The 24,174-nt window shown below is 29.5% G+C and overlaps 3 protein-coding genes across 3 annotated transcripts; 1 reads left to right on the top strand and 2 right to left on the bottom strand.

Annotated features, from left to right (window-relative positions):
* Positions 1 to 642: 642 nt before the first annotated feature.
* Positions 643 to 7,877, top strand: LOC136986749 (ubiquitin-conjugating enzyme E2 1-like). The gene is made up of 3 exons (XM_067284357.1): positions 643 to 790; positions 7,197 to 7,285; positions 7,356 to 7,877. The coding sequence occupies exons 1-3, from the start codon at positions 775 to 777 to the stop codon at positions 7,515 to 7,517; spliced, it is 267 nt and encodes an 88-aa protein (XP_067140458.1). The 5' UTR covers positions 643 to 774; the 3' UTR covers positions 7,518 to 7,877.
* LOC136986748 (ufm1-specific protease 2-like) lies at positions 7,612 to 19,399 on the bottom strand. Its single transcript, XM_067284356.1, has 13 exons — positions 19,202 to 19,399; positions 17,539 to 17,763; positions 11,394 to 11,610; positions 11,108 to 11,325; positions 10,954 to 11,035; positions 10,727 to 10,878; positions 10,548 to 10,650; positions 10,329 to 10,472; positions 10,085 to 10,263; positions 8,592 to 8,690; positions 8,428 to 8,530; positions 8,054 to 8,178; positions 7,612 to 7,984 (listed from the first exon to the last, which is right to left on the bottom strand). The coding sequence occupies exons 1-13, from the start codon at positions 19,235 to 19,237 to the stop codon at positions 7,898 to 7,900; spliced, it is 1,770 nt and encodes a 589-aa protein (XP_067140457.1). The 5' UTR covers positions 19,238 to 19,399; the 3' UTR covers positions 7,612 to 7,897.
* Positions 19,400 to 21,515: 2,116 nt separating this feature from the next.
* Cpsf73 (cleavage and polyadenylation specificity factor 73) lies at positions 21,516 to 23,679 on the bottom strand. The gene has a single exon (XM_067284358.1). The coding sequence runs from the start codon at positions 23,672 to 23,674 to the stop codon at positions 21,611 to 21,613; it is 2,064 nt and encodes a 687-aa protein (XP_067140459.1). The 5' UTR covers positions 23,675 to 23,679; the 3' UTR covers positions 21,516 to 21,610.
* Between the last annotated feature and the right edge of the window lie 495 nt (positions 23,680 to 24,174).

The following is a 24,174-nucleotide window of genomic DNA, read 5'->3' as shown; positions in this document are numbered from 1 at the left end:
CCCGAAAAATTCGCGGCGAGGATTGTGGATTACATATACCTATTTTGCTGATTCATTTTTTGACACCTATTCGACTTTTTTGGTTTGTATTTGAAAATGATATTTTGGAAACAGCTGCATGCCTCCTTGCAACAGTCTCGTGCCCCCCACAGGTTGGAAACCACTGTTGTACTGTGTGTGTAGTACACCTTTATATTCTCTACATTTAAGTCAGTCATTGTGCTAACATATTATGGAATTACAAAAAGACATATTTTTCAATGTTCCACTTATTCCAGAATCACATCGTAAATATTTTCTGAAATGTACGTTTCAGGAAAGTGAATGGCATTTAGTATTACCATTTTATGTTTGAATTCTGAAAAATTTTAAAAATATATTAAAATACTTAAAAAAAAAACCCTTATCTATTATTTATGATCTATATTAATCCAACTTCATTACAAATCTTTCTTGCCCATTTCATCTGTGTATATTAATTTACTTTTTAAATATTCTCCTCAGTAGTTTAACTTAATGGTCATTAAATCAAACAACTCCATTACTGAGGATATTGTATTTTTAATACGAATATTTTCTATAAATGAATACAATAAAGAAAAATAAGATTCATTAATGTAAATGATTTGATCGTTTATATATTATTTTTAATTAATTAATGCATTTTCTTTTAGGCCACATGATACTCCATTTGAAGATGGTACTTTTAAGTTAACTTTAGAATTTACAGAAGAATATCCTAATAAACCAGCAACTGTTAGATTTGTGTCAAAAATGTTTCATCCAAATGGTAAGCATTTTGAAAAAATATTATTATATAGAGTTGAGTTGGTGCATATGAAATTGCTATTTTGAACTAAAAATTCCAAACAAAAAATACTTGTAATAATTTTGATTTAAATAAAATGATTACATTGACTTTTTTATACATGCTTTCCAACAAGTAACTAAATCATTTGTCTTTGCATAAAAATTAGTGTTCTTTCATGAAATGATTCCTGATAAGATGCTTTTCAATAGCTCCTTCATGTTCAAATTGTTGATTTTGCAAAAGATTATTCAAACTCTTTTAGAAATCTATTGGTAGAACTGGGCAGTACTTTAAATAAAAGTATTTTAATTCCTACTTCAAATATTTTGGGACTGTTTTGGTATTTTTATTTGAAATACAAGGTATGTTAGCTTAGAAGTGCCAAGAAAAATTTGACATAAGTAGTGACATTCCCTCATCAATATTTTTCCTCCAAAACCACTTGATCAGAATGGTGACAGGAAGGGTTTATTGCATCTGACTTTATTCAGAAACTAAAATTGCTTGAGGTTCAGAGAAATCTTAAAGCTGAATTTGGGAATCCAGTACCAAAATTCAAGACATTATCCTAGACAAAAAAAGCATTTCAATACAATGGGAAACATGCAACTTCCACATTTAGGTAGGCCTGTCTCTATATGTAATAAAGCCAACAAAGCCTGTCTTCCCTTAATTGGAGAGTTCCCACAAAAGTCAGTCAACCAGAAACCTGTTTGCTAAACTGAATATTCTGAAGCATCCACATATCTAGCATGAAATAAAGCATTATTTATACCCCTCTAAGCTAATTCACTCTCTCCATGAGAATGAATCAGATTCACCTATCAGACGTGCTTGCAGTTTGCCAAAAAAATGTATCAAAAAGCTTCAAGACAGTCCAGATTTGAGAAACCATGTCATCTGTATTGATGGAGTAAATTTCATTTGTTTGAAAGTGTAAATAGGCACAGTTCCATAAATTGGGCTACTGACAATCCAAAGCCTTTTGTGGTCATATTCAGCAATAATGATGTGGGATGGTAATGAGTGATCTCGTGGACCTGTTCTTTTTAGATGATTGGTAAATGGTCAAACTTATCTCAACTTAAATTAAGGATACTATTTAGAGATTCTACAAGAAAATGATGGCAACAAGATAGGGCCTTCCTCAATAGCCACAATTGTGCATTATGGTTAAATGACACATTTCCTGGAAGATGGAGCAGTCACCTGATTTTACACCTCTCAATTATTTTCTGTGGGAATATTTTAAGAACAACATTTATGCAACATCTTATGAACAGTCTTGAAGACATGTGCTAGGTGATTATTGCTGAGTTCAGGAACATATCCTTTTTATATGCTTTAAGGCACATCTCCATTGGTGTGTGGGATTGGAGCAAAGGGGGTGACAACATTGGTAGTGCACAGGTTAACCATGAGATATCAACTAATCAGTCTTTGGATAATTTTCAATCTAGTTTGTTTAAATGAAACCTTGCTTTCACAACAAAACTAATGTTTTTAATATCACAGCACTTTAAACATTTCTACTACTAACTACTACTACTACTAACATCCTATATTTTTGAAGGATGTAGTTATAAACAAAAATGCTGGAGCAGGGTAATGGTTTTATGGGGGTTAATAAATCTAATAAAAGCAAAAGCATAGAAGCAAAGATCTTTCAGTGTAGAAATTGTGCATCAAGTTAACTTTTGATATACAGTCAAACCTGTTTTTATGCGCTCTTTTTATGTGCGATTTTTATTTGTGCGATTTTTTTAATGCGAATTTTTAATTTATTCGGTTTTTTTTTGTGCGATTTTTAATTTGTGCGGTATAGTTGGCGACTAGTCTCGTGCGATTCGTCATGTCTCACGTTGACTTATTATAGCTAAATAAACTTATTATAGCATAAATGCACTTATTATAGTAATATTATTGCATGAATATGCGAAAAATGAAATAATTTACTTTTTAAGTCAACAAAACACCACCTGGACAAAAATATGTAAAACAGACGATAGACCAGACGATGCAGTCAAGTGCTGACATCTGTTGTCAATAAATTCTATTTCGTACGGTTTTGAGTTATTTTCTACGTGAGACTTTTTTATGCGTTCCCTATTCACCGCATAAAAAAAATATTTTTTTAATTGTGTTGCGAAAACTATTTTTTACAGCCATTCGTGAAGTTTCGTGCGATTTCTTTTTATGCGTTTTTTTTAATGCGGTCCCTATCCCCCGCATAAAAACAGGTTTGACTGTACCTAGTTTGTTTAAGATTTATAAGTTAACAATTTGTTAAATATTGATATTGGATTTTAATATCAATCTTGAATATTATTATGTGAAGGCAGCCATTTTTAAAACACAAATTAACACACTTAGAAGCCCTAATATTTAGGAGTGATGTTTTTTTTGGCAGAAAATGTGTTTGTAGTATTACAAGTTAGAACATAAGTAAATAATTTATAGTTAAATTTAGTAGCAATATAAAAATTAGCTAATTTTGTAATTTTTCTATGCTACTTGCCCTTGAAAAAGCTATTCAGTGATTCAGTAAAAAGCACAAATAATTTTCAAAGTATTTGAAAATTATTTGAGCACTTCAGAATACTCACAAATATTGGTATTTAAGATATACTGTATTTAAAACATTTTGAGCATTAAATGTATACTGTTTGATATATTACTGTCATATTAATGTATACTGTAATATTCATATTTTCTCCCTTGTTGTTGTTTTATTTTTGTTTTCATTTAAGAAAACAACAAAATTTGTCAATAAGATTTTTCTCAAAATTAGAGACAATTCCTTTCAGTGTGATGTATCTCAAGCCTGCATGCATTAACTAATCCTTTTGATGAGTACGTGTGTGTGTGTGTGTGTTTGTGTGTACAGTGGAACCTCGCTTAACGAGCAAAATTTGTTCCAGAGTCTTACTCGTAATGCGAAACACTCGTTAAGCAAAACAATTTTTCCCATAGAAATTAATGTAAAATACTATAATGCATTCCACGCTGAAAAATATACTCAAATATTTTATGTATAATATTTATTCAAAGAAAATTATATAATAAACATTGTTAAGGACCATGAATCATCATCTTTTCTTCTAGCATGGAATGAACCAACCTGAAATGAGAATTTGATTTGCAGAAAACCAAAAAAATCAGATAATTTGTTCAATAAACACACCAAATTCTTGCGCTATGCAAAGGCTATAATTAAATATTAGAAATTAACTGCTACCTCTTGTCAAATTAATTATGTTTCTATCTCATATTAAATTTAATAATCTATATATATATATATATAAAAACAAATGTATGTCTGTTGTCTGTCCTTCATACATTACCACACCATTTATCCGATTGCCATAAAACTTTGGGAAATTGTTTAATACACTCCTGCGAAGGTTTCTGGCATATGTGAAGACCACCATTTCCCCCCTTCCAAAAATATCTTTATATATGGATTAAGGCTTTTATGTCCATCAGATGGGGCTAACTCTGACGAACTAAGTTTGCTTTTCTCTGAGAATAGATAGAAAAATGATCTGCTTTAGTCCATCTATATAAATAAAATATAATGTTTGTTTGTTCCTACCGATTCCTTTGAAATTTTGACAAAATGTTACATTCAAATACGCACGTGTTTTTATATAATATACATGTCTAAATTCCCCCTACTGGGGGGAGATGGACAGGATTGAGGTTTACCGTAAAGAACACGGCTTCTATTATACTATTTTACATGCGGTTTTTTGCGTTTTAATAGGTTACATCAACAGAATATACACTAAAAAGGGATTTTTTGATATCCCCTTGCGGGAAAGAGGGACAGGATTAAGGCTTACTGTGAAGAACTTGACTTTTATTATACTGTTTTAGATGTGTGTTTGATTCCATTTTAATAGGGTACGTCAAGAGAATGTACACTAAAAAGGAATTTTTTGAAATTCTCCCCACGGGGGAAGTGTTATACATTTATAATATATACATTTTGAGCCACAACAACGCGTGGCCGGGTCTGCTAGTTATAAATAATTAATTTTTAATTTAGACATTTCTGGAATTTAATTTGGAATTGGTCATTAAATTAATACAAGATGGAAGTATAACTGCCTACCTCTAGTCAAATTAATTAATTTCTAATATGAAATTATAGCCTTTACACAGCCCAAGAATTTGGCATATCGTTTGGCATGTTTATTATATAACGGGTTATGGTTGTTGATGTTTATATGTAATGTGTTGGAAAAATGTGTGATCACAAGTGAGACTAAGATGCTAGCTGAATGAGTGCTAGATGGAGCATGTGCACAATCCGGGACTTCCCCTCTCTTGGCCATTCGGTATGCGAAAATTCGTTCGTTAAGTGAGTCATTTTTGACAATTTATTTTTGCTTATTATGCGAGTGCTTGTTAAGTGAGGTTACACTGTATAAGCACGCGCACACATGTGGTGGACTCTACATATTAAGTGCATGTGTGTATATATGTTATGGACTAAGTGATGAATATGGGCATTATAAACAATACCCAGTTGTCATGAATAATGACAAACAACATCAGACATTGTAATAAATTATGATAAAGAACATGAAATGTATCACATTGACTGGTCAATACGAATACTGCTAACATCATTCCTCAAAGTATCTGTTGGGCAAAGTGGTGATGATGATGATCCAACAAAATATTAAATTTTTTTTTTACACCATATACCAAAATGACATTCCAAAAGTTTCCTTTAAGTTTTTTATGACAAAATTATATAAATTTTGTTAATTAAATTAATGTCAACAGAAAGTATTAACACAGTTAATTTTTTTAAAAATATTTTTGTTTTTATCAGTATACAGTAGAGCATCGATTATCCGACTTAATTGGGGACTGGGGTTGGTCGGATAACCGAAAAGTATGAAAAAATACATTATTAGTATAGTGTATTAGGCCTGGTTTAAATACTAGCCTCTCTTTCATGGTAAGCTAAGCTCTTTCATGGTCTGCTGCCAGCTAAAACATGCAAAAATTTAACAAAAATAATATTAAAGTAGCAAGACATAACCAAATATTGTAGTGCCACGTCACTAGCGGACATTTGAATTTGTCAACTAGAACACGGTCGGTTAACTGATAAGTCGGTTAATCGGGGGTCAGATAATCGATGCTCTACTGTATTTAAAAAATATTTATGAAATTTTCACAAATTATTTTGTTGAATGTGATGTAATTGCTGAAGTTAATTTAATAACACAAAATAAATTATTATATAGTTTGTGTTAGTTAATGATTTTAATGTAATAAATGTACAGTACCTATATTAATATAAATCATATAATGAGCATGTTTTTCTTAAAATATTTTAAGAATATTTTATTTTTGGTAATTATTTCAATTGAAAAAAGTGATTAACTTTGAAAATGAAATTGCACAATGGGAATGTACAGGTATACCTCACCTTACGTCAGTAATTGGTTCCAACAGAGAAGACTTAAGTCGAATTTACTTGTCACTAGGCTAAACCACAAATAACCATTTCCAGTTCTGTATTTTATTTATAAATGCATTTTTAATAATATATGGTTAATAAGAATCTATTTTAAGCTTACAAACAAATGACTTTTTTTCTGTACTATATTAAAAATTAAAATTTATCTAAATTTACAAATATATGTACAGTACATGTTTACAGTACTCTTTATATCATCTTAGAGCAAACCACATTAACAAATAAAGTAAAAGGATTTTGTAACGTTAAATAACAAATAGTTATTAAAATTATTTTGTGATAATAGAAAATAAACTAATTTACGTTAAATTTACTAATAAAGACTGCTAAACATAATGTTTTCATATTTTGTTCTCTAGGATTTATGATGTACAGTAACATTTACTGTAAATGTATTTTAATATGATTTTATATACTTTTATTCTTATTTATTGTATAGTAATATGATTTTATGTCTGTCCGTCACAAATATTGAAGTCGCAATATCACTAGAAAAGCGTTAGAAGCACATAAAGTCGAATAAAATGACTTAAACTTGACTTTTGTTTGTCAAAAATATATATATATACACGAAAAAACGATGTATAATTGAGAATGACTTAACTTGAAATGATGTAACCTGAGGTATACCTATACTTTATGCATTATGTCTGGTCAATTTAATAAATTAATTTATATTTATCAGACTGCATGGCCATATTAAATTTACTGTTTTTTTTTTATGCAGGTTGAATTTACATTATATATACACTCTTAGAAAAGTTTTCTTATAATGCAAACAATATTAAATAACATTTTAAAATTTAAGTCATTGTCTGTATTGAGTTTATTAATTTTAAAAATTTATCATGTAAATTAATGCATTTTTCTTGTCCGATTTAGTTTATGCAGATGGGAGTATCTGTCTAGATATATTACAAAATCGTTGGAGTCCAACTTATGACGTTTCTGCAATATTAACATCAATACAGGTAAAATTTGATTTTTGTTTTTCCTTGAAAGTTTACAATATACTTACAATTACGAATTTTTATTTTCCAGTCACTACTCGACGAACCCAATCCAAATAGTCCTGCAAATAGTCTAGCAGCCCAGCTCTATCAAGAAAACAGACGAGAATACGAAAAGAGAGTAGCTGCTATTGTAGAACAGAGCTGGTTAAATTTTGGAGACGACGATGATAAAGAAGAAAAACAATCTTAGAAAATAATAATTGTGTAATGAATGAATGTAAAGAATCTCCTTCCTGTTTTGAATGAATGCTACTAAATGTTATACTGTGGAAATGTTTCAATCATACTCAATAAGAAAGGAATTTTATTTAAGACAAATTTGGATCAGACTATTGTATTTATGTACATACTGAACAAAAAAACTTTGGGTAGATGATATGGAAAATAAACTTTTGATATTTTGAGATTTTTAATACTTTTAACAATTGAGTAAAAGGCAACTCATGTAAATGCAAATTATTATCCTCAAAGTAGATTTCTATTTTGAATTATATGTACAAATATAATTATATATATATAAGTTACAAAAATAAATTTGTGCATTAATATATATTGGCTCTAGTGTGAATTTTAGATTTCTATTGGACGTTGAGGCATACATAAATTATAAAATGCTGAAGCATCCCAGAAAGAAGGATCTTTCCATCCACACCAACCCTGAAAAGAAAAAAGTTTTCTAATACTGTACTTGACCAAAAGCTAATACAGGAAATAAAAATGAAATACCTTATTTTGAATTATACTGATATCTTCGGACCCAGTGTAATGCGGATCTAGGATCAGGAATTTTAGTTCCCCACTACCTTCATTAAAATCCACTCCAAGTATTGTATGAGCTAACATACCACCACCTGTAAAAATTTAAATTCTATAATTTATACACTGATTTTAACTAAAAATTAATTGAATTTTTAAAATAATACTGTAACATTTATTATTAGATTATATCAGTTTATATTACATTTTAATTTGAATATTGACATTTTTAATAAATTGTTTAAATTTACTTTATATAAAATTTTAAGGGCATCCACCACCCTTCCATGGAGGTTACATTTCAGAAATAAAATACACGTGATGCAAATTATAAAAATAATTACCTATCATAATTGGGGTACCTTGTGTTGAGAAATGACTGGATAATTCTCTACCCTTATTTGCCAGCTCAGAACCAGAACTAACAAACATTATTTTGGATGTCACCTGGAATATTTTAATATTAAGCTTCAAAATATTTTGAAATGCTTACATTTCTCATACTTACTCCAATAAAATGATTCAGACAATAACTGACTTCTTGAGAACCAATCCATTTTTTTGAACCCACAAATGATGATGGTTTATCTCCCAGAGTTACTAAAGCCTATAAATTAAATTAAATTAAATGATTTATCCTATTCTACAGACATTAAAGCATCTTAAATATTTTCATATTTCATTTTCCAACAAAGCTACTGTTCAATTAACACCGTTGCAAGGAAAGCACCAATTAGTATAGCTTATATGTAATCACCATATTTTTGTATTATCATTTAGGGAATAAAGTTTACAGTACATCAATTTGGCCACTGTGGGAATACAAAAAAACAAAATTGAAAGAATATTTATTAAAATAATCAATTTTTATAAATTTTTTTTCTTGAAAAAAAATTTTGTAAACATTTCATTATGTAAAATTAAGTAAATCAATATATTTATATACAGTAAGATTCTGCTTAATGCTGATTCGATATAATGCAGTCTACTCGAAGCCTTAAAAAAAAAAAAGCTCAAAATTTACACTGATTCAAATTATTGCGGCATTTCATTGATTTGTATATAATAAGATTATTTATGAACATGAACCAATCGGCAAAAGGTGGAAATTCATCGTAGCACTGTACTTTCCTTAAATCTATGTTTGTTTTGTGCAATTTTGGAAAAACTATAACATCACGGATGTCACAGGAAATAATTCTTGCCAAGTGAAGTCTATAACTGATAAATGCATGAATGGAGTGTGGAAGAAGTTATGGCTGAAGGTATCCAAGAATTCTCAATGAGAAAAGCCCATTGCTGTATCGTTTAGGTTGACAATTTGGTCAACTTAATCAATACAGCAGGATATTGAGGAGTTACTGCAGGATTCTGGTGAGAGCCTTACCAATGACAACCTTCATGAATTGGCAGAATAAGGAATTCATGTGCAACTGGAAAATAGAGATTCTGAAAACGAAGAACCCAAATAATTTCTCTGCAGATTTCCTTAGTACAAGTTCGGTAATGATAACCGAAATCGTTAATCAAATTATAGCGAATGATCTGATTTTGAAAGGAGCAAAAGCGAAACGAGGTATTTTGGATGCGATCATCTGAAATGACCTAGTTTAATGCTGCTTCGTCTAGGAATGCATCTACCACGTTAAGCGGGGTCTACTGTATATGTATATATCACCTCCATTATGAAATATTTTTCTTTTAGATAGATAGGTCTAAAAATTATTTGATTAAATCTTAAAGTTTGAAATGGATAAAGCAATACTAAAATAATAAGCTAATTTCAGTCATTAGTATCTCTATTTTTAAAATAGACTTTCCTCACTCAATACCATTACGTTCTTCACACAAACAGTATATGAACAATTAACTTTGCATGAAAACATCAAAATATTCACTCCAATATTTTAGCACAATGACATAGTTTGTTTAAAAGAATAATAGTTAAATTTTTATTTTATATTATTTCAAATCTGTTCAACGTCAGCTATAATATAATACCTGCTGAATTTCTTTGTGTGTAGGTATAGCAACATCTGTATAACCTTGATGTCGGAACCAAGATATGATGGTCTGCAGTGATCTATATGCACATCCCCAACCATTATCGTCGATTCTATCTTGCATATAATGATGATAGGTGTATGTTCCCCAAATAATAGAAGGTTTACCATTTTGTACTATATTAAAAAAGAAAATTTCAATATGAAATAATATAAAATACTTTAATTTACATAATACTTACTGCCTGAAGAAGCTAGACCAACATGAGTGTTAGTTAAATACGGTTCATTTAAGTCATTTATGAATATTTTTTTATTACTTAAACGTAATAATGGTTTGTCAAGTGGTAGCAGTAATTGTTGATGTAGTTCTTTTCGATAAGATTCTAAGAATAAATTGTTTGCAATTTATGATGTTGTCGACACAGATTGTTTTTATACTGAATATCAAAACAACTTACCTAGCTGCTTATCATTTAAACCATGTGGATAAGTAATTGATATTGGATAATTACTTGTTATTGGCCAAAAATAATAAGGAACTGGTGTAAAATATTCTGTTCCCTGAAAAAAGTAACATATTTTAGTACAACATTAATATTATCTGTTCTAATACAAAGAATAATTATTTGCTACATACCTTCTGAAATTTTAAAAGACATAGCTTAATTTCATCTAACTGATGAACAATACCATCCATTAACATATTAACCAGTTTGGAAATAGGAAGTGTTTCTTGTACAACAGCCATTACATCAAGAAATAAAGGTATAGTAACACTTTGAAAAACCTCTACAATAGTCATAAATTTTTGTAAACTAATATCAGAAATAATAAAAAAAATCACATAAGTAATACTTTACTTACTTCTTTGATAATGGATGACAGGAGTGAAGTTTTGTTGATCTCCCGTTGTTTGAAGTAAAATATCAAAATTTAGAACTTCTTGCTGTAATTAAATATATTTTTCTTAAAGTAAAATTCTTTCAGATTATTATATTTTTACTTAAATTTTATATACTTTAGACAAGTCAAATATTTGCTTCTTGATCTGTTTCTGTCTTTGATAATTATCACTTGTTTCTACAAAGTCCTTCAAATTGCAACATGTTAAACCATCAATCATTTGGTCATTTTTTAGCAACAGCAATAATGAATCCCTTAAGTGAAAAGTTGAAGAATCAGAAAATACACTTTGCAATTTTTCAATGGCTGATGTTAAAGACAATCCTTGAAATTCTGTCAAAAGATAAAGTCATTGTTATTTATCAGTTTATTTTGATACTTGATATTTATAAAATATTTACCTTTTTCATTATCAGCAATTTCAAATGATAATTCAATTTCGCCTCTTGCTCTGAGTAATAAGAATTTCTGCAAGATTGTATCTGAAACAGTAATAGGAACAGAATCTTCAATTGTTAGAGCTGAAGGTGAATAGAGTCTTGCTTCAATATTAATATCTTTGCTTGATGGAATTCTTGAAACAAATAATAAGATACCATATTCAATATCTGACAGTTCCTGAAAGGAAAATAAATATGCAATTAAAAATAAAAAATAACAATTATGAATTTCTAATAATTTTCTCTATGCTTCTATACTAAATTGGCAATCTAAAGGCATTTCATAACTAAAATCATTAATCTACACAAGGATAAAAATCAGTAATTAAAAAAAATAAAAATTACTTAACATGTACATAAAAAAAGTTTATTTTAAATGGATAAAGAATTGAATTTATTACTACTAAATACATCTCAAAAACTTAAAATAAGTTTATAAAATTTATAAATTAAAATATTATAATTAGATGAATGAATTTTTAATTAATAGTTTCCCAATACTTTATACATGTATGCTATATTTATTTTCCTCCTATATATTAATATAAAATTTATATAACAAAAGAAATTCAAATTTAAAAAGTATTTGTAAAACACAATAAATCAAGGAACGAGAATTATCACATGATTGACTTTAATTTTCTGAAATGAGAATGGTATCTAAAACATAGTGTTATAGTGCAGAGGAAAAAAATAATTTAGTTTTGGAATTGGTTCTTCTCAGACTGGAAATTCATTGAAATATTAAATTTTATACATAAAAGCTTCAAAATATAAAAAAATTGCTTATAATAAAACATCTTAGAAGTCTGAATTAAATTTGGTAAACTGAAATTTTGACATTTTCACAAAAACAGCCATTTCTTTTTCTTATTTTTGAATAAGTCAAATGAAATAAAATAATTCTACATTATACTATTTGTATCATTACTATGTAAGTTTATATTTTACGTTGAAAAACCCGTCTGTTGAAAAACTATTTTTATGTCAAACTTCATACAATGCAACTGACATCGTTGCATATCAAATGACTATCTTATAAAATATGTTTCAAACACTAAAATAATATATATTTATTACTGATAACTTTTAATTAAATGCAAGAAAAAAGTACAAAAAATAAATTAACTAACTTCCTTTTTTTTAATAATTTTGTTTATTTCAATGATTTTGAATAATAGAAACTTATCCTTCCACTCATTAGCATCATTCCTATACTGGAGCCAACCTTCTTTCGTAAACAAGAAAGCTGGATCAGTATATATCAGTGATAACTAACTCCTAGAAGATCAGTTAGTTAAAGAAAAACAAGGCATATTAATGAACTATAATTCTATAGCTATTGCAATTTTTTCAATAGATTTTCTATCTCAAATGATATCCATTTCTATACAGTATTTTATCCCAAGTATTGTTAGACATTTCTTATACAGCTTTGAATAGGTAATGATTAGTACGAAGACATGGAAGAAATAATAGACTACTTCGATACATCTGACTATCCAGAGAATAACATAGGTTATATACCTAGAGTTAACAGGAAAGAACTTGGTAAGATAAAATACAAAAATAATGGAAAGATTATGACAGTTTATAAGAGCATGTGAGTGAAAATGTACACTCTGAAGGTAGATAATAAGATAATAAGGAAAGTGTGAAGAAATGTGTATGTAAAAATAAAATATCCTTTGATGGTTATAAAGTGTTTATTTAGTAAAATGGAACAATACAGAATAATGAACTCTAAGCCAATAGAATCAAAATTAGTTTTGCTTGAATTGCATGTAATTTAAATATTCTTTATCCATGATGTATTTTGGCATCACAACAACCATTTTCTATAACAAAAATTTTAATTTCAAAAATAAAAATTAATTTAAATCAATAACTATACAATTTTTTCATACAAAGATACATAACAGATATGACATGTTTATATACACTTCCATACACTGTCTGAATCTGTATATTGTAACATGATTATTCTAGTTAAAACAAACATTATATTATCAGCAGCAGTGGCTACTTAGCTGGGAGTCAAAAATTAATAAATGTTTTGTCAAGGAATCAGCTCTTCAAATTTTATAAACCCTAAATAGTTACTGTAGTAATGAGAATAAGAAAAACACACTGAAACAGTGCCATAACTAGAAATTTTTGTCTCTTAGGCAAAATATGATAGGACCCTAATATCGAATAATTTATGATTAATGCAATCAAAAGTTAAAAAGGTCATCAGAGACAAATAAAATATGATTTACATTACTTGGCTGGTTAACATACTTTTAAGATTTTAAAACAAATTTAGTAATTATAGCATTAAAAAATACAATTATTGGCTGTTTAAAAAAAAAAAAAAAAAGGGAAATCTATTACTTAATCAAACAGGATATTATTATTAGATGTCCAATAAGACTAGGGTTGCCGTCCCAACTTTTCAGGATTTTCCCAATTTGGAATACTTTGTCCTGATTGGAAAATCATCCCAAATTGTCCCAATTTGTTCATTTTTACAAAAATATTCAGATTTGTATTTTAAACAAGTCAAATAAGAATTGTAAGTGACAGCTGTTGTGCACGCATGTTCTAACTATCCTCATAATTTCACATGGAACATGTATAGTAATCTTTGGCACATACTGTGTTTTGTGTCCCTGTGCAATACTATGCAATAGTTTCAAAACTATTGATGATTTTGTGCAATCATTGATGATGGATCAATCAATGATTATATCTGGCCATAGTCTAGCTTGTTTTTGTTTGATATTTTTTCTCTCTGCCTTGTGGGCACTAAGAAGACCTTTACACTTCAATAGAGCAGCAGGGTTTTCTAACAAAACTTAGTTGAAATCTGTAACCTAATAACAAATAAAAAAATGTTCAATAGTTAATAATTCAATAAAATTAATTTAATTAGAATTATTCTCTTATTTTCCAGAGTACCTACTACTTTCAATGCTGGGTAGCCATCAATTTTTATCATAATGTTGCATTTTGAACTTATAGTAACTCTAACCTAAATATCGGATATCCAATATGTGTGAGTCATACCTCATCTTTGTAAATTCAGGTCCTGAGATGATATTGTAGTGCTGCATCACTTTATTATTGTTTTAGATGTACTTACAATTTATGTATGCAAATTATTTCTGTTACCACGTGTTGGGATCTACTTTTTGTAAATGTCCGCGGAATATTATGTCGCATCACCTTTCTTGCAACACGAACTGATAGGGGCTAATTGGTCAAAGATGGGGTCATGTGTTAAGTGTGTATCCACGTGACAAAGGTATATAAATGGGACCGTCTCGTAGGTTGACCTACCTTTTGACCTTTTCGCTCTCGAATTTGAGTTGTCATCGGACAGGAAGAAGAATTCAAAGGGAAGAAGAAACAATCGACCAGGAAGAAAGGAAGAAGAATCGTTTAAGAAATAATCCAATTCCATCCAGCAGTGGGTCTACCCATCAGGTTATATAAATAGTGAAGAAGAGTCCAAGATCACCTGATTCACAAGTAAGATAGTTATTACAAAAAATTTTAATGTATCTACGCAACAGGACAAGTTATGAACCATGTGTGAGTAACAAAAGGAATCGTATTTCGTAACAATGTATAACATGAAATACGGCTACTGTACGTACCAACTTGTAAATAATTGTATAGTTTTTCTATTTTAATTATGTATTAGTTTATTATTTTTAGTAATTACTAGTGTAATCGCAGAATTGTTGTTATTCTTATAATTGATAAGAACGTCGTCGTCTGTATGAATCAGGCAATCAAGTCGTTCCTTTCTGTATAATTAATAAAACTGTTGGAGGAAGATTAGTCTGTCTGAATTGTTCTGTACATTGTAAGGTCCTCGTTACATTCCCCTCTCTTTACAACAAGGTATATTTCGGCATATCCTTGTACAATACAATATTAAAAAATATGACACTTTTCATTTGGTAAAATCATTTTAGAATAACTATGGGAAACTTCAGCTGTCAGGAATGACAGATGCAAGCATCTTCTTAAAAAGCTGACAGCCATTTTTTTCATGCTTGGGCTTTACTAGAAAACTGGTATGGAATACAATTTTTAATTGCCAATTGAAATGCCATGACTCTTATATCAGTTGCTGTTCTGCACTTCAAAACTATTCTATAAGCTCATCTTCAATTTCAGAATTAAAGGTAGGCTTTCTACCAAATTTAGCTTGCATCTCATCTATGGTTTGAGTTTATAAGAATAAATAAATGATATATATATATATAATAAAGTAATGCTATATTAAGCAAGAGAGGACGGCCCTAAAGAAAACATAAACAAGAACAACAATTCATACAATAAAAGCTTGTGCACATAAAAATAAAAAAAAAAATATCATAAACAACCAAAAAAGTTCATTATATAGTTTTCTAATGTATTTTTAGGGACACCAAATGTCTTTGAAATTTTCGGAAAATCCATCTCATTTTTCACAGCCAAAATAGGTTTTTATTATTGCTTCTGCATACCATATCTTTCTTTGTTTACTAGGAGCCATAATAAAACTGAAAGGGATAAAATAACTTCAAATAAAAATAAAGAAAGAAAATGCAACTTTGGACAAAAATAAAGTAGCCTAAAATCAGTTATCCAAATTCAGTAATGGCAAGTGTGTGATATGGGAATCAACCCACGTAATGAGCTTTTATTATGCAAATAAATTAAACAGTACCATTAAATATAATAAAAACATAATATCAAAACACTCTTAATTTCAAAAATATCCCCCTTTTTTTTAATCACTAATTTGAATTTTCCTCGAGAAGCCAAACAGTTTCAACTATCTGATAGTCAGTTTCTTTCTCTTAAAGGATCCTTCAAACTTAAAGATTAGCCCCTTCACATGATGGCATAGAAATTTAAAATTTTTAATTGTTAGAAAATATAGGTAGGTATATTAAAAATTTCTTTTGTTGTAAGCAAATTTAATGTTGAACAAAAAAGAAAAAATAACCTACAAAAAGATTCAAAAACAAAATAAAAATTATTAGACAACAAAAAATAAAAGATAAAAAATAGCAGTATTTTGGTATTTTTATTGTTATTTTATTTGTATAATATAGTATTATAATATAGTGTAAAGTATTGTCATATCTTTTGCACCGTTGTAAAATGATAAGTATAATCAGAAAAAATAAACTGTAAAAACTGTCTAAATTAATTAGCATACACTTATATAAAATTAATTATTTCTAGTCAAAACAAATACAAAAAAATATAAATACTTTTCTTACATAATTAAAAAACTTCTCTTATTTATACTTTTCCAAAGAAAATGATAAATATGAGAAAAGACTTGGACTCGGCCTCTTTATGTCATGGGCTCTTAAGCATCATTTAATCATGCTTAATAGTAGTTTTATCACTGCTCTGAAATCATCATATTGAAAACTTAACATTTATTTTGTAATAATTATAAAACAAAATAATTTGAAAATATTAATTTGTTATTTTTAATGAGAATATTGTGGTCCTTCAAAATTTGAAAACTCGGACCCAAAAAGACAATTGTGTTAAAAGCAGAAAGTCTCATGACATCATCTTCATTGTAAATGATTAAAAAATTGATTGATGTATAAAAAATTCATCACAAAATATAATATTACGAAAAAAATGTAAAATAAATTAAATATATCAAGTTTTGTTTTAAATGCTTTAAAAAAAAATCTCTTTCAAAAATTATTAGATCTTTTTTAAAACTTTCTGTTCTGTAAGTATTAAGGAAAAATTTTTAATTAGCCCATCATGGATTCAACTATACAAAGCAGTTCTAGACAGCTGGTTAATTATAGATGGAACCCAACATGTTTGGACCAAATCATTCATTAAAACTTCCTGTGGAACCCAATCCACTCGGTAATACGTCCTTCAGAATAGCAGGCACCTTCCCTTTTTCAACAATCTAGCTCTCTCATCTTTCAAATATTTAGATTTTACACTTGTAACAGATCTAAATAATCTTAATTATATTTAAGAAATTAGTTTGGAATATTTAAACTATGTTATTTTTTAATTTTAACATTTATTACATTAAATTAAATTACATTTTATCAAATAACATAAAACCAACCTCATAATTTGTCATGTAGTTTTCTAATGTTTGTTGAATTAATATTTCTGTGACTTCGTCAGGTAACATTTGAAAAAATGCACCAACAACTTGAATACCCACAGGAAGATGTTTATCTGTCAGAGAACATCCTAAGCATACAATTGTTCCATCCAGGATGCTTCCAGTTATTATTCCCGTCTTTTCCTTGTTTGCATTTTCATTATTTATCAAATTTTGAAGATTCTAACACAAACATAAAAAATTTACAAAAATATATTATTTTTATTTTTATTACTTTTCATTTTATATTATATTAAAGCGTATTTTTCACTCGTAATTTTCTTCTGCTTAATTTTGTCCACGTATGTTAAAAACTAATACTATATCAATTTTATAAACAATCTTTTCTATAAAGATTTAAAATTTAATCACATCTTAAAATATTTTTGGAATTGTATCAATTTCATCTTTTGGAAGTTTTCAATGTTTTTCAGGTTGTACAAAACAATGTATTTTGGGTTGAAGTACGTTTCTTATATTTATTTATCGAGTTTTTCAGACATTATGCTGACAGGAGAATTCTTTCTTTGCCACTGCAAGATTAATAAATATATCATACCTACTTGTGTAAACATCAGAGTATTATGCAATATAACTTATAAAATTTATTTATTTCTGATAATTTTACTCCTTTGTTTAGGAAAAAATAAAGATATCACTTTTCATACTTGAATTAACGTCTAAAAAGTAGTTAATGTATAGTTTACTAATCTGCATCCACAAATATTAGAAGAGACAGTCACGTACAACTGTGCTGCGATTGGCATTGACACCACGACTATCTACAAAAGTACCTCTCTCAAATATTTATTAGGAATGGAATTGAGTGAATTTCTCATTTGGGTGGAGACAGACACAACAAAACTTCCAATATTTAGAAAAATGTATATCTGAATTGTATAACAATCAGATGCTACAATATACTGTCTCCAATATTTTACTCTATATTCATAAAAGAAAAACTTAACTACGGTACTGCCCGGAGTACATAGTTTCACTTTAAATTCGCATAGTCTTGGACATTAAACGCCAAATCTTGTAGGCACCATTCAAAGTTTCTTAAAAATTTGGCATATTTATTCATTTCATCCATTCATATAAGTAGAATAAGTACTTTAAAAGCCAATAGTAATACTTTTTCTACTGTTTTTAGAAATAATGATTTCTTTTTTGCAGTTTATTTGGTTAATGAAACCCTTGGTGCCAAGATGGCGGCTCGTCTCTGATTCCAGCAAGGAAACACGTTCTAATCTAACCTATTCTAATAATTTGGTTGCTAATAATTATGGTAATTTATTAGAATAGGTTAGGTTAGGTTAGAACGTGCGTCCCACTGTTTCCTTGCTGGAATCAGAGACGAGCCGCCATCTTGGCACCAAGGGTTACATTAACCGTTAATTCTTATCAAGGAATTTAATATTGAGAAAATTTAATTTTTTTCCTGTAAAATAAATTAAATGGTATAAAATAATGCATTTAAAATGACAAATATTGCTGCATACTAAGTGTATAGATATATATTTGACCTAAGGTAACTTATACCTAAATATATTGTAGAGTTAGCATATGTTCATGATTTATTTATTCATTGATCAAAAATAAAAGTATTCGAGTTACTTACATTTCTTAATGATTCTGTTATTAGAATTTCTTCCATTTTATTCCTTTTAAACTGTTAATTTCAAAAATTTAAGAAAAATATATTTTCTCCATTACGCTCACGTTGTATATTTTCTTCCTAAATTCCACGTTGCTCCGACAGGTGGCGTAAATGATTGGGTTTCAATATTTTTTCGAACAAATGAATAAGGTAGCGCTTTATTCTTTCTGAGTACGATAAATATATTTAAGAAAATTATAATCAAAATTTAAACTTTGCCGAATTCAAAAAGGATTTGCATAGTTCTGGATTACATAACGTTTATAAACATATATAACACCTAATCAATTCATGTTTCGGTGTTATAAACACGAAAAAAAAAAAAAAACTTGGAAAACTCCATTTGTCCAGACCGTTGGCGAGGCACGAACACTTTTAAATAAATTAAACGAATACGCTTTGATTAGAATAAATGCAAAAAAAGCTAATTGAAAAAAGAATGATCGGGTAATAAGCCGAAAGGATGTTTGAAAAAAACAGATGATAAATCGAAATCATATGATACGTTGCGTGCCGGGTGATTTCTTCCTACGTGCCACTTTGGGCACGCAGGTTCGCCACTCTTGGTCTATACAATAAAATAGTGTAGAATAATGGATTAATTAATCCCAAACATAAATCCAGTTGTCCAGATTCTTTTTTATCGTTTATAATAATATTGTAAAGACGAAAGTGTGGTCTGTGACGGCATCGATGACCCTTTTCAAGATTTCTGTAGCTATTTTTGGTCTCGATACAAGATTTATTGCTTGGCATTTCGCCTGAAAAATAATGGGACGTAATATTTTGATATATTGAATATGAACAATGTTTCAAGATGTTTTAAGCAACAAAATACATAGACTGCGAATACTTGTTGTAAGAAAATAGATTATAAAACAGAAAATAAAAATGCGAGCCAGAATGACCATTCTGGCACGCATTTTAATTTTCACCAGGAAGTAAGAAATATTTCTCACGTCCTGGCATGAATTATCTTTTTGAAAAACAAAAATGCTTAACAGTAAAAAAATTCTGAAGTGATTGTAGAGATCCCTAAGCCTATTAATCTTATTCTGGTTTGGATGCCATTCTAAGACCTTTGTTCTGACATCCTACCACTTCTTCAAAAGATCTTTAATAGCAGATGTCAGCATTAATCCTGTTTTTCAGAAGAAAGCATATCTCGCCGAGTTTCTTGGTGTTCTTCATTCAAGAGTTCTTGGCGTTCTTCTGTCGTCAGATCAGTTTCAGGTTCCATTATGAGCTCTTCAATGTTCTTTATTTCTCAGATGTGATTTTTGTTACTCCTTAAGCTGATTGAGTTTTCTTGATTATACAATATCTTTCTTAAATTAGATTAAACTGCGGCCTACTGTAGACCTGTTCGAGCCATACTATCCAGCAACATCAGACATTTTCTGCACACTCTTTATCTTTGCTATTATACCCTCATCTTTCGAAAATAAAAATCGATGCAAAACTTAACGAGTGCCCGCCCAACAGTCTTACGAATAAAAAAATTGTTTCTGTCAGAAAAATAAAAGGCTGGAATTACAAGGGAGAGTTTCAAAGTTCGGAGGAATACTATCCGACAGTGTATACCGGGTTGAGCGTCGATGTCGACGTCTCCCGCGCTCCGAAAAGTTTCGAATCGTTTCCTGAAGACAAGGGAAGACCAATCGGTATTCATTCTTTTATGTTACGTCGCTTGTGTTTGTTCTGTGAGGTGTTCACCTAACAGAACAAACACCCACTGTATTGTGTATACAGTATATATTATGAGTGTAATTATCCGAATACATTCGTAAGACACGAATAATATATTTTCAATGTGTACTTTACTGGTTTTTATTTGTCCTACTTCATAATTTTTAAAATGATAAATTGTACAAAAAATAATTAATATGAAGATAATTATATTAATTTTTATGCATTAAATATGGTAAGTTTAGACTTATGTTTTAGTATTAGTGATATCTAGTGGATCTTTTGACTGGAAATTTTAAAATTATCTCGCTGTTTTACATTTCCGTTTAAGATAAGTGTTTCATTTAATTAAAATCTTAATTTCTCTTTATTGTAAATTATACTTACTCATTTTAGAAAATATTTATGTAATATTAACTCATTTTACTTTATAATTATTTTATGCATAAGTTTACTTCCTTTAAAAATGTTTCAATTAATCGAAATTATATTTTAAATTTAATTAATAATTTAATTTTCAATATTCAAAATACTACAAACTTAATAATTGTTAGATTAAAAAGATAATACATTTTGTTAAAAAAAATTTATATAATAAAAAACATTTTATTGATTTATTAAAAACATTAAATGATTACATTTTTCACATTATGTTTAATAATGTTATAAAAAAACAAAAACTTAAATTTTCATGGGAGCTAAAGAAATATACAGTTTTTTTACTGCTGTGCTTATTGTTTGCTGCAGACCTTCATCTTCATCACACTTAACTTCTTGAGTTCTCAGATTAATTGTGACACATTTACCATCAACAGTTATCATCATTCTATCATTTTTAACAATTTTGCTAACAGATTCTTCTCCAAACATATTTCCTAACATTTCCATTAAACATTCTGTATAATGCATTTTGTCCACTTTAAAAACAGGTGGAATAGCCTTTGAGCCTAACATGGATGATTCTGTTTTTAATATTACAGCTACCACAGCATCTGCATACATGTCATTAACAGGACTGGCATTCCATTCCAATGTAATTCTTCTTCCTTCTTGAGTTAGCATTATCTTTTTGAAAACTTTAAGAGCTTTTTTCCCTTTGATATCTATGACTTCCACATCACCAGACAGTTGATTTAAATAAAAGTGCAATAATTGGAAGTTCCCAGTAAAATAAATACTAAGTCTTTGACTTACTACACTCATAACCATGTCAGTATATTTTGAAAGATCAGTGGGAGCAAGAAGATGATAACTAAAATTTCTTTTCACAAGTATACCCGAAACTTTATGTCCAGGAGTTGGAGGATCTACTGCTAAACTTCCCATGACTTTAGCTGTTTTTTCACCCCGAAAATATAATTCTACACTCTGTGTATTTCTTGGATTATGAACCTCGACTTGTGTTTCATTATCGTCTTCGTACTCTCTAATGATTGCAGCTTTTAGTCGATTCATTTCGTTCTGTTCTCCGTGAACTAGCACAATATGTGGCGGTTTTAACATTCGAATAAATTCACTAGTCTGTTGGTAATCTGTATGAGCAGAAAACGATATGTAATCAACAGACATCTTCAAAAGAAGCTTTTGCCCATTCATAGTGGTAATTTCCTCAGGTTCAGTTAAAATGTGTTTTGCTAATGTACCTTCTACACAATAACCGGCAATGATAACACCATTTTTTGCATCAATACACCAACTCTCAAATAACTCTCTCGAAAGACCACTTTGCATCATACCTGGACTTGCCATGACTACACAAGGACCAACATCTTCAAAATGATCAATACTTTTTAAATTACAAATGTGTTTAAACACAAACGGATTATTAATAGCAATCTGATGACGAATACGATCATTCATCGCATTTACATATGTTTGATATACAGCCATACATTTCTTAGCTAAGGAAGATGCATAATAAATGGGAATGTCGTGTAATTCGGGATGATTAGACCAATATTCATCTAATATGAGTAACAGTTCTTGAGCTCTTCCTAAAGCAAATACAGGAATTAGACATCTTCCACCCCGATTCACAATATCGTGAACTAATCCGGTAAATCGTGCTTCTCGTTCTTCTCTTTTCTCATGAATGTGTGTTCCGTAAGTTGATTCTACAATAAGCACATCTGGATGAACAGTGGGTATTTCTGCTGCCGGCAAATGTCGATCTTCTTGACACGAAAAGTCTCCAGTATAAAGAACTTTAACTCCGGCTATTTCGATCATAAACATTGCCGCTCCCAAAACATGTCCAGCATTGTAACACCAGAACTTGATACCATTTACTGATTTTTCTTCGTGAAAATTAACCAATTCAATCTTCTCCATACTTGCTTCAAGATCACTTTCGGTATAAAGCATTTGTTCTGTCCCTATATTACTGACTTTAATATAATCTGCCAATAGCCATCGATATATAGCTTTAGTGGCATGTGTCATAAAACAGCGTCCTCGAAATGTCGTCTTTTGTAAGAACCAAGGTAATGCTCCACAATGATCAAGATGAAAGTGCGATATTAAGAGAAGATCGATTTCGTCGGCTTCGATCCAATCGACGAATGGCAAAGCGTCCATTCCCGAAAGACCTGGATGGATGCCACAATCTAACATTATCTTTTTACCTTTAAATTCCATAATTATACATGATCTACCAACTTCTTGACCAGCACCGAGTGGTCTAATAACTAACATATCACTTTCTTCAGGAGGAACCTGACTTTCAGCTCTCCGCTTAGCCGCCATTTTAAAATTTTAAAAACAGATTTTCGCCCTCTGATGGCACGAATTGAAAGTAAAAAATAGAAAATAAATAAAAATAACAATGATATGAACGTTGCTCAAATGAATAATTTCAAAAATTTAGTTTATTTTTAATTAAATAATACATTCATTTTAAAGCATTTATTTAATATTTATTATATAACACTAAGCGACAACATTGATCGCTTGCTAGGATTTCCCTCGGTAGTGTCATGTTGCTGTAAATCAATAAACTAAACATAAAAAATTTTTTTGAATTAATTGGGGTTTTTTTAAACTTTTGTCGCCCTCTGGACACTAAGGGAGCCTCTTTTAGCAAGCCTATTATGGGTTCGGCCAGGCCCACATTGGGGCGATCGGGTGGTGAGAGAGGGAACCGACATATCTGATCGGACCACGAAGATTTTTCGGACCTGTCGGATTTCGTCCAGGGTACTCCATAGCCAGGGCCGGATTATCGAATAAGCAAAGTAGGCAAATGT

Source organism: Centruroides vittatus, unplaced genomic scaffold (genome assembly GCF_030686945.1).
Source record: "Centruroides vittatus isolate TY-2023 unplaced genomic scaffold, ASM3068694v2 scaffold_1167, whole genome shotgun sequence".
Lineage (NCBI taxonomy): Eukaryota > Metazoa > Arthropoda > Arachnida > Scorpiones > Buthidae > Centruroides > Centruroides vittatus.
Note: the sequence above shows the minus strand (reverse complement) of the source record. Positions and strands in the feature narration are given on the sequence as shown.